The sequence below is a fragment of the Eucyclogobius newberryi genome, unplaced genomic scaffold (assembly GCF_026437365.1).
Source record: "Eucyclogobius newberryi isolate DKJ021-1_F unplaced genomic scaffold, fEucNew1.0.hap1 SCAF_20, whole genome shotgun sequence".
Lineage (NCBI taxonomy): Eukaryota > Metazoa > Chordata > Actinopteri > Gobiiformes > Gobiidae > Eucyclogobius > Eucyclogobius newberryi.
This window is the reverse complement of record NW_027315835.1, coordinates 6206390-6218405: the sequence shown is the minus strand read 5'-3', so window position 1 is coordinate 6218405 and position 12016 is coordinate 6206390. Positions and strand designations below refer to the sequence as shown.

Here is a 12016-nt window from a genome sequence, read left to right as displayed (position 1 = left end):
TGAAGCGTCTCGAACCGTCGACTTTTAGACGAAACACGTGACAAACTCCAAAGTCAAATGAAAAATGCAGTTTGTAAAAAAACCTCAAGAACTGCGACAACTTTTGACCGTTTTCTCGTCCTTTTTGATGTGGTCGACCGCGACGTTCCCCCCGTTTTCGCACACCGCTCTCTTCATGTGCTACATTGTTTTCGTCGCAGGTTTGAGGGCGTGGCGGGCGCTCCTCCGTCAGATGGGAGCGTCGTACTCGTCCATGAAGTCTCTGAGCGTGTGCGGGATCTGCTCGGGCCGCTCAGTCCTGGCCTCGAGACTGGCACTGTTCAGCGTTCTCCTGCACAGGTGCTGCAGCGACGACATGGAGGCGCACAGGGGCCGCCGCAGCTCCAGCGCCACCTTCTCGCCGCCGCTGTGTATCAAGTAGACGTGCCTCCCGTTGTTGCCGTGGGCCCCGATGGCGTGGCCCTTGCCCATGTAGTGCGCGATGAGCTTGAGCACGCAGTCGAAGCGCGGCGGCTGCTGGGCGCTGAGCGGGTCGCGCTGCAGGAAGAAGCCCTCGTCCTGGCTGTGGATGCGCAGGTTCTTGATGCCGCGCGGCGTCTGCACTGACAGGGCGAAGAAGTGGTGGTGGTCGGACGAGTCGCGGACCAGGAAGGTGCCCGGGGGCTCGGCGCGGAGCAGGGCGCCGGCGTCCCGCCCGCTCACGGCGCCCCAGTAGAAGCCGCTCTCCTGGAGTTTACGCACGGCACACATGACCTGGGGGAGAGAGCAGAGGAAGGACATCAGGCGTTGTTCCCCGCGGCGTTCAGTTAGAAAGGAGAACATTGTAAACGGTAACATGGCTTTGAATCTGAAGTGTCGTGTACCTTGTTACTACAGTACTGTGACTCGTGTACCTCGTTACTACAGTACTGTGACTCGTGTACCTCGTTACTACAGTACTGTGACTCGTGTACCTCGTTACTACAGTACTGTGACTCGTGTACCTCGTTACTACAGTACTGTGACTCGTGTACCTCGTTACTACAGTACTGTGACTCGTGTACCTCGTTACTACAGTACTGTGACTCGTGTACCTCGTTACTACAGTACTGTGACTCGTGTACCTCGTTACTACAGTACTGTGACTCGTGTACCTCGTTACTACAGTACTGTGACTCGTGTACCGCGTTACTACAGTACTGTGACTCGTGTACCTCGTTACTACAGTACTGTGACTCGTGTACCTCGTTATTACAGTACTGTGACTCGTGTACCGCGTTACTACAGTACTGTGACTCGTGTACCTCGTTACTACAGTACTGTGACTCGTGTACCTCGTTACTACAGTACTTTTGACTCATGTACCTCGTTACTACAGTACTTTTGACTCGTGTACCTCGTTACTTCGTCCCACTGACCTGCTGGTAGTGCGCGTGCGAGCTGAAGGGCTTGTAGTGCAGCGGGGTGACGCTCAGGGCCCCCCCTGACGTCATGGCTCCCGACGTCACCATGGCGACGGACAGGCCCCCCGCCTCGCCCCGGTCCGGAGGTGGGGGGCCCGAGGGCGCGGCTCCGGGCCGCACGAGGGGCTCGGGCGGGCAGGCGGCCCCACACGGAGAGCTCGGGCCTGGGGAGACTGTGCCGCCGGAGTATGTGGGGCTCACAGTCCGGGTCCAGGGCCCCGGGGCAGAGGGGGCCGGAGCATCCAGAGAGGGGCTGGGGGAGGGCACCTACGAACACCTGAGAGCGAGAGAGAGACAGGGGCGTCACGTCTGGGGTCTGGTTTATGGGACAAACTGGAACAATAACGACACAAGTCTCACAATAATGACAAACTGTTGCTTAAATCTATGGTTATGAGACAGAGGAGACATGGACCATGAGCCTTTGCTCCATTTCAGTGCAGACGACACAGACACGAAACAACGAGATTCAGTTAATCTTCTGTTCATTTATTTATAGTATTTTCCGTATTATAAATTGCACCTTTTTTCAGTTTTGGCCGGGGTGCAACTTATACTTATATTTATACTTATACTCCGGAGTGACTTATATGTGATATTATTTGTTATTTTCACACTTGCAACTGCATTTCATACTCCAGTGCGACTTATATGTTTTTTTCTTCTCTATTATGCATTTTATGGCTGGTGCGACTTATACTCCAGTAACTACGGTAAACTTCTTTCATCAGACTGAAGGGGAAACCAAATATATAAACCTTACTATATTGTAATACCGACAATATTCATTTCACGAGACTGTATTAAACTATATTTTGATGTATTATGAAGAACTCCTCACACGCACACGCGAACACATACTCCATTGTTCCTCTAAGACGCTCTCTGATAAGACACCTGTGCTGGACGAAGCGGCGGACGAGCTCAAGGACGATAAAACGGCGAGTGGAAGAATACTGAGAGAGGCGTCACCCAAGGAATATCTTATCTTATCTTACCCTTCATATTGCGCCATATATCAGAATGTTATAAATGTACGAGCAGAGCAGGGAAAGCGGTGCGTCCGGAGCGCCCGTGTAAGTCGCCGTCACATTCGATAGGGATAGATGGTAAGTGCTCTGTTATCTCTGTATTAGAATTGTACCGACAGGGATTAAACATTTGATTCATTCTAACCGTTTTTGATTCTTTCATAAACGAGCACGACAAGACCAAAGTGAGAAAAACGAACCCAAAGTCGTGTATCATTTCTACAATTCTGCTGCTTCGTCAAAACATTGCTATAAATATCGCACCTATACATTTGGATCGCGATGATATTGTACCGTGACATTTGCATATCGTCACTACTAATGATTTGTCCACACGCTGAAGCTTTGTCCCAATCTGACATAAAGAACGACAAAACCTTTAGAATAAATGAACAAAACTACGATACGTTTTAAAGTTCTTCACTGAAGCCGTTTCAGAAGCTGCGGGCGGAGCACTTCTTATTACGGCGACAGTACGCAGAGCCGGTTTGTACCGACGGATCATCACACACGAGTATTAATGAGTCTTGAGCTTTTAAAACCTTCACCTTTTACACAAATGTCCCCATAAACCACAGAAATATCACTGGGCCCTAACGATGCGACACACGGCTCACGATACGATAATGTCACGATTTTGCGATAATCGATATGTCGCTCATGATATTCTACGATACATCACTATTTTTTAAAGAACCCGATCTAACCACGACCTGCACAAACTCAAAATGAAACACACAATTTTAATAATCAAAACAGTCAAAATGTCACAACTTTCCTTTCTTTAAACGAGCAACAAAATTGTGGCGCGGTCACAAAATAATTCGGGAAATTATACCAAAAATGACTCAAAAATGGCGATATATCGATACAGCAGCCCACGATATCGATACTGCATAACCACATTTAGTATCACGATATATCGATACAGCAGCCCACGATATCAATACTGCATAACCACATTTAGTATCACGATATATATCGATACAGCAGCCCACGATATCGATACTGCATAACCACATTTAGTATCACGATATATATCGATACTGCATAACCACATTTAGTATCACGATATATCGATACAGCAGCCCACGATATCGATACTGCATAACCACATTTAGTATCACGATATATCGATACAGCAGCCCACGATATCGATACTGCATAACCACATTAAGTATCACGATATATCGATACAGCAGCCCACGATATTTCTTTAAAGCTGCAGAAGTATGTGTACTTTCACAGTTAACAAGTCCTTGAAATAAATAGTATTTATCTTGTTTTGAGTATAATTTAATTACTCAAAATAAGAATACCAATAGAAAAAGCAGAAAATATCTTGTTTTAACACACAATATACAAAATCAAGATACATTAATTTTATTTTTTTTCATTCCAGGCAAAGCCATAATAATACGATATAATCAGCAGGTGCCATAGTCGCTTCCAGAAAAGTTACGTGATGCACCTTTAGAAGTCAGTTTGAGGGAATAAAGTACATCCTGATCCTGACAGGGAAGTGTAAATGTACAATATCGAGAACATGAACCGCTTCAGTACTTTAGATGTCGTTCATAATTAGTCATCGACGTGACAAACACAATATTCCCACAAATGCAAAGAAAACAAACATGGAGTCCCAAAGAGATTGTGTCAACGATTATCAATTAAACAATAAGTCGATATTGTGATTATTGTGACATAAAATAATACCTTAATTATAGCGTTTTAACAGCTATTTTTGTTCAATCGAAGTAGATCAATCCAATAAGAATGTGCTTAAACGTGCCTTTAAATGTAGTAGTTGTGTTTTCCTTCTTATTCCAGCCGTCTTTAAAGAGCCTTCAAAGCAGCATTCACAATATTATCTATAATTGGTCGTTAATTCGCTCGAAAACCATCAAACTTTACGTAACAGACGATCACTGCTCGACTGTCACTGCCGCTCGAGGGCGTGGCACAAATGATCACGACTAAAAAACTTGAGTTAATCCTGTAAAAGCCTGAGATTAACGTGAACTTTCTCAACGTTTAAATGCAAGTGTCGAGTGGGAGGCGACAGTTATGTCACTGAAAACGTGACCGAACAGTGTCACAGGTCGTTGAAAGGTCATGGACAGGTCATGGACAGGTCGTGGACAGGTCGTGGACAGGTCGTGGACAGGTCGTGGACAGGTTGTGGAAAGGTCGCAAACAGGTGGTGGTAAGGTCGTGGGCAGGTCACAGAGAGGTCGTGAGCAGGTTGTGAGCAGGTCGTGGGCAGGTCACAGACAGGTCACGAGCAGGTCGTGGACAGGTCACAGAGAGGTCGTGAGCAGGTTGTGAGCAGGTCGTGGGCAGGTCACAGACAGGTCGTGAACAGGTCAGACAGGTTGTGAGCAGGTCGTGAGCAGGTCACAGACAAGTCGTGAGCAGGTCACAGACAGGTCGTGAGCAGGTCACAGACAGGTCGTGAGCAGGTCACGGACAGGTCGTGAGCAGGTCACGGACAGGTCACAGACAGGTCGTGGGCAGGTCACAGACAGGTCGTGGGCAGGCCATGAACAGGTCGTGAGCAGGCAACAGACAGGTCGTGAGCAGGTCACAGACAGGTCGTGAGCAGGTCACAGACGGGTCGTGAACAGGTCGTGAGCAGGCAACAGACAGGTCGTGAACAGGTCGTGAACAGGTCGTGAACAGGTCGTGAACAGGCCGTGAGCAGGTCACAGACCTTTATTTGGTTTATAATGTATTCAAAAAAGTCTCAATGTTCAAAAGAAATCATCAAGAAGACTTTTAGTGAAAGTATTTTACAGTTTATTTACGTTATTCATGGAACAGCACGATAATATGACTTAAAACTCTAAAAAATCCATTTCACCGTAACCCAAGGACTGAATAAAAACGTCTATTCTCGTTTTGGGCGACATTAGAAGACCGTGACCACCGTCCCAAAGTGGACACGGGAGAAAAAGCGCCCGAGTTATATTTAGTCCTATAACACTGCTTCAGATTTCAACGGTCTCTGGACGTTCTGCAGATGGAAGGGTCTCTGGACGAGCGAGGCCCATCGAAGGTCCCAGAACGCCAGATTGTGACCGCGTTTGACCCGCACGAACCTGAAGCGGCGCAGGCCCTTGTCCGGGTCGAGTCTTGATTCTGAAGCTTTGTCCGCAATTGTTTGAGCACGGAGTTTGTTTGTTTTAGTTTGAGACGAAAGATGAATCGTCCGTCCAGTGGTTCTCAAACCTTTCCTTGTTAGAAAATATATAATGCCTTTTGAGTACCTAAACCAGGACTAAAACTGGACTATTCAAGGTCTAAACTAGGACTAAACCAGGTATAATCCAGGACTAAACCAAGACTAAACCAGGACTAAACCAGAACTAAATCAGGACTAAACCAAGACTATTCAAGGTCTAAACTAAGCCTAAACCAGGTCTAAAACAGGAGTATTCTAGGTCTAAACTAGGACTAAACCAGGACTAAACCAGGACTAAACCAGGACTAAACCAGGACTAAATCAGGACTAAACCAGGACTAAACCAGGACTAAACCAGGACTAAACCAGGACTAAACCAGGTCTAACCCAGGTCTAAAACAAGACTATTCCAGTGTTTCTCAAACTGTGGTACATGCACTTCTGAATGGTACGCGGACATTTCTTCAGTTCTTGTGTTTACTTCATTACTCCTCCTTGAGATATTTTCTTCGTTAAAACGACTTATTGAATTTAATGTATTCCTACTTCAGACCTGGTTTTTCTATTTTAGACTCAAATGACGCCGTCATCGATCACATCTCGATCCGGTGGCACTCTTTAAGAACCAGCGGACTAAACTATTGCTTTACCAGATCTAAACCAGGACTAACCCGAACAATACTTGAGTAAATGACAAAGACTGCATTTACTTAATATACTACTGCCCTCTACAGCAACATCCTCCACCTGCATCGATCCTTCCTCAAGTAACAAGAGTATCATTACTTCAATATAATATTACAAAAGTAGAAACAAACTGACAACTTCTCAGAGAAAATACCCCAACAACACATTATAACCAAATAAAAGTTAAAACGTGGTGAATGAAGGGTTTAAGAGAGAGAATATGAGTTTGATTTAATAATGCTTTAATGTTTTAGAGTCTGTGTGGTCCAGATAACAATGAACGATGATCAAAATATGACTAAGATATATATATATACACATTATAGTCGACTGGTCACGATTAAATGTTGCAGTAATCGAACCGACAAAACATGAAATACTGAAGCATGAAATGAGGTATTTTCAAAAGGATGAACACAAACATGAGAAGAAGAAAAAAGAAATAAAATTGGAAGAAGCGACGCAAGAAACACAAATGTTCAAATTTGGGATGACACAATTTAAAATTTTTGTGTCACGTTTATTGTGAGAATAAAACGAGCACAAAGTCCTAAATGTTCTCAGTACGTGACCTGCTTCATGAACTCAAACCTTCTGAACTTGTCAATTTGACATAAACAGCAAGACAAAAAAGCACTTCACATTTAGATATACATTTGTATTATAATTTCCCCTCCAAAATGTTTTAATTGAACTAAAAAAAAGACCCAATTTAGTTGGAAAAATTTCACTTTTATATTATTTCTTTTTTTTTATTCAAGAAAAACACAATTCATATGAACAGACACAAATAATAATAATAATTTTAAGAAATATATGAAATTAACAAAAGGGAAAAAAGAGAGAAAGAAAACCTCTCTTTTTATTTATTTTTGTTTGTATTTAACATTTTTCCCAATCTGAAAAATGCCACAAAGAAAATGTCAAGATTATATTTTATTTTTACTAGTCTTTACGATTATATTGCGCCCTAAATAATCCCGTTAACCCCGTGACATCCCGAGTTCAAATCATTTAATATTGTCGACATGAAGCGTTTGTCACTTGTAGATTGAAAAGAGGTAAAAGTACTGAAGTAGAAGGCAAAGTACACGCTGCAGATACGAGTAACCGAGTCCTAGTACTGCAAACAGACCGCACACGTTACAGAGTACTTCCAGTTCCTCTTCTGGGCCTCGGCGTCGGCCCTGACCCGCCGCCCATTCACTAAAAGTGGTCCCGCACAGCCCCACAGAGGGCCCCGTTCTCCGGTTACACGGCTCTGAAAAGGTGTTCCCACTTTGGCCTGAATATCCCACGCCGAGGAGGAGACGGAGCGCCGCAGTCAGAGTATTAATACGCCACGGATACAGCGAGGGCGGCGGGTAAAACGGTGAGGGCCAATGAAAACCGGGAGCGGCCGGATGATCGCAGCGAATCATCTGGACGAACCCCTTTTCTGAACGTCGTTAAAACGGAAGCAGCGGTAAAAAAGGGGAAGAAAGAGGAAGCAAAGAGGAAGCAAAGAGGAAGCAAAAGATGAAGCAAAGACGTAGCAAAGACGTAGCAAAGACGGAGCAAAGACGAGGCAAAGGCGGAGCAAAGACGAGGCAAAGGCGGAGCAAAGACGAGGCAAAGGCGGAGCAAAGACGAGGCAAAGGCGGAGCAAAGACGAGGCAAAGGCGGAGCAAAGACGAGGCAAAGGCGGAGCAAAGACGCCCCGAGAACCCTGAGGATGTGGAATTCAAAGGGGTCAAACTCACTCATGTCCAGGACGTGTTGTGTGTGTAAGAAAAGTCATTGTGATACAAACAGCCCATCGTCATGACGACTCTGGTGGTGATGTGTAACTTGTGAGTCTAAAGACTATTAATATGTAAATGAGACTCATGCAAATAGTCATCTGATTATGATGTGGAAGAAAGTTGTAAATAAGGCTCTGACTAATTGTATATGCAGGTTTTCTGTTTTATTTTGAAAAATATGAAATGTTTAAAAGTTATTTTAAGTTTAAGTGAGTTTTTTTTCTTAAATAGAATGTTTACAAATACATTTGAAATAAATAATCTTGTTACATCAATGGAAAATATTGATTGTTAGTCACTTTTGTGTTTTGCTATGCAACTTATCAAATTGCTTAACAAATTTGAACAAATTAAGGGATTGTTTAGCAGCTGCTGCTGTACAAGAGGAAATCCTTCATCTGAGCCCTGCATAGTGACACATTCAACAACAACAACAACAACAACAACAACAACAACAACAACTCTGCAGCAGGATTATCACCAAAGCAACGATTCAAAATGAGCAATATCGTTACAAACATGAGCTGCAACAGATAAACAGCAGAAGGAAACACACTGTAGCTTTGTATCGACGAGTCACACCAGATTCTAACGTTTGCAGCTGAAGTCCTACAAGTACTGCTAATAGTACTAGTAGTGCTAATCCTACAAGTACTGCTAATAGTACTAGTACTGCTAATCCTACAAGTACTGCTAATAGTACTAGTACTGCTAATCCTACAAGTACTGCTAATAGTACTAGTACTGCTAATCCTACAAGTACTGCTAATAGTACTAGTACTGCTAATCCTACAAGTACTGCTAATAGTACTAGTACTGCTAATCCTACAAGTACTGCTAATAGTACTAGTACTGCTAATCCTACAAGTACTGCTAATAGTACTAGTACTGCTAATCCTACAAGTACTGCTAATCCTACAAGTACTGCTAATAGTACTAGTACTGCTAATCCTACAAGTACTGCTAATAGTACTAGTACTGCTAATCCTACAAGTACTGCTAATAGTACAAGTACTGCTAATCCTACAAGTACTGCTAATAGTACAAGTACTGCTAATCCTACAAGTACTGCTAATAGTACAAGTAGTGCTAATCCTACAAGTACTGCTAATAGTACTAGTACTGGTAATCCTACAAGTACTGCTAATAGTACTAGTACTGCTAATCCTACAAGTACTGCTAATAGTACAAGTACTGCTAATCCTACAAGTACAGCTAATAGTACAAGTAGTGCTAATCCTACAAGTACTGCTAATAGTACTAGTACTGCTAATCCTACAAGTACTGCTAATAGTACTAGTACTGCTAATCCTACAAGTACTGCTAATAGTACAAGTAGTGCTAATCCTACAAGTACTGCTAATAGTACAAGTAGTGCTAATCCTACAAGTACTGCTAATAGTACAAGTAGTGCTAATCCTACAAGTACTGCTAATAGTACTAGTCCTAGCTAACTAATTTAGTGAATAATCAGGTTCAAAACATGAGTGAAAAATGTAGTAGTAGTAGTAGTAGTAGTAGTAGTAGTAGTAGTAGTAGTAGTAGTAGTAGTAGTAGTAGACATGGACGATAATGCAAAGAAAAAGCAAAATGTGAATATCGTACATCGTCTACAATTAAAACGATTAAAAACAACCTGAAAGCGAGACAGAAATCGCCTGAACAAGAGCGTAGATCGACGTTTCTGCTCGTTCACATTTTTTGGGACCTCGACCAAGACGTTTACCGACACATTTCAGCGCGTTCCCGTAGCGATCGGGGGATAAACACAAACGCGGGAAACGAGACCTGAGCGGTCCTCGACGTCAGAAGTCATCCGAGCCCACAAATGTTCATTAACTGGTCATAAAGCCACGTATTGCACTTAATCGTCTTGTAGCCTTGTGTTTTTTTCTTCTTATCTCGTCTTATCTCATTTGTAATAGGACGACTGCACGTTAGGGACAAGCGATGTGATTAGCCTGGATGAGTCTAGCCTGAAGCTGCGTTCACACAGGTCGTTAGTCGGTCCGGGAATTGATTCGTCGTTAATTCTCGTTTTATTCCCGATTTTGACGAGGTTGAATGTGCTCTAAAGCTGAAAAACGAAGGGCTAAATCGAGACTAAATCAGAAAACCCTCCGATCCAGACCGAGTCAGAGCCAAACCGGGACCAAACCAGGGTCAAATGCCAAAACTGGACGCGATGTAAACCTGTGAAAATAGGAGTGTGAACTAAAGCGCAGCAAATGCAAGAATAAATCTGAGCTGAAGTGGAACTAAACGTGGTCTAAAAATGGGACGACCGTGTCATGAACCTGGTGAACCGGGACTAGAACTAAAAGCCATCAAAAGAGACCAAATCCAAGCCAAACCAGGACTAAACCCGGGCAAAATGCCATTACAGGACACAGCCTGAATATATGGAGGTGAACCAGGTCTAAAACAAAAATTGGACTAAACCGGGTAAAATCTAGAAAAGCCCAGAAAACCCTAAAACCGAGAAGAAATCCAAGCCAAACCAGGACTAAACCAGGACAAAACCAGGACTAAACCAGGACAAAACCAGGACTAAACCAGGGTCAAATGCAAAAACTGGACACAATATAAACATAGCGGACAAATAGGACTACAGCAGACTCAAACTGGGTTGAACTGGGACTAAATTTAGGTTAAGCCGGGGTAAATCTAGACAAACCCAGAAAACCCTCACATCGAGACAAAATCCAAGCTAAACCAGGACAAAACCAGGACAAAACCAGGACTAAACCAGGACAAAACCAGGACTAAACCAGGACTAAACCAAGACAAAACCAGGACTAAACCAGGACAAAACCAGGACAAAACCAGGACTAAACCAGGACTAAACCAAGACAAAACCAGGACTAAACCAGGACTAAACCAGGACTAAACCAGGACTAAACCAGGACAAAACTAGGACTAAACCAGGACTAAACCAGGACTAAACCGGGGTCAAACGTAAGCCTGGACACAATCTAAACACAGCGGAACCAGGACCGAGTCCAGAACCTCTAGAACAAGTCAAGACTGAGGGATTAAACATAAAACCGGGCTAAATTTAGACTTAACCCAGAAACCACAACGAACCAGCCCGAACCAAGCTCTCGGAACACTCGCACACTCGCACCCTCGCACACTACTACAACTCGGAGTGTCCCACCATCATTCACGCTGTAGCGGCTCCGCGCGCGTCTGTCCCGCCGGCGCGACGCTTCGCCTGCACTGCACCAAACCGCGCGTTTAACAACCCCCAAACACACACACACACACACACAGCGCCACATCCCGGGCCCGGTCCTCCCGTAACACCCCCCCACCCGGCTCCCGCACACGCCGCGTCCGTTTCCCCGTTACCTTGCAGATATGCCCGGCCGTCGTGCGGAACAGCCGCTCGTCGCAACGCCGCAGCAGCACGCGCCGCAAACTACCCGAGAGTAGCGCCAGTAGATAAACGATTAACTCAGGCATTAAAATCCAACAGAGACGTGCGCGCGGAGAATCGATGATAGGCGTCCACGGCGAGAGCGTGAGAGAGAGAGAAGGACGCGGCTCCCGACGGCTCCCGGCGGCGGCGGCGGCGGCGGGGGCGGCGCGGGGCGAAAGCGAGCGTCCCCGGCGGCGCGCGAGTGGCGGAAGAGGCGGACGCGCCGAGAGACCCAGGCATTTGGGCCGCGGAGGGGGCGGGGCCTGGACGTGGCTCCGGGTTTAAAGTGACGTGTGACGGGTTTTAACGTGTTCCAATTCTGACTTTATTCGGTGTGTTTGTACCTGTCGCACGTGTAAATGATAGTTTGACGCCGATCGAGCAGGTATTTGTGGAGGAAACGTGGGAAAATGTGAAGGAAAGTATAACAGGAAGTGACATCACGGCAGGGACGTTCCAGAAGT

The 12016-nt window shown here is 44.8% G+C and overlaps 1 protein-coding gene across 1 annotated transcript; it reads right to left on the bottom strand.

The window, feature by feature from the left end:
* Window positions 1-215: 215 nt before the first annotated feature.
* On the bottom strand, window positions 216-11631 carry LOC140369091 (suppressor of cytokine signaling 3-like). The gene is made up of 3 exons (XM_072456334.1): window positions 11483-11631; window positions 1398-1719; window positions 216-753 (listed from the first exon to the last, which is right to left on the bottom strand). The coding sequence occupies exons 2-3, from the start codon at window positions 1488-1490 to the stop codon at window positions 229-231; spliced, it is 618 nt and encodes a 205-aa protein (XP_072312435.1). The 5' UTR covers window positions 1491-1719; window positions 11483-11631; the 3' UTR covers window positions 216-228.
* Window positions 11632-12016: the final 385 nt, after the last annotated feature.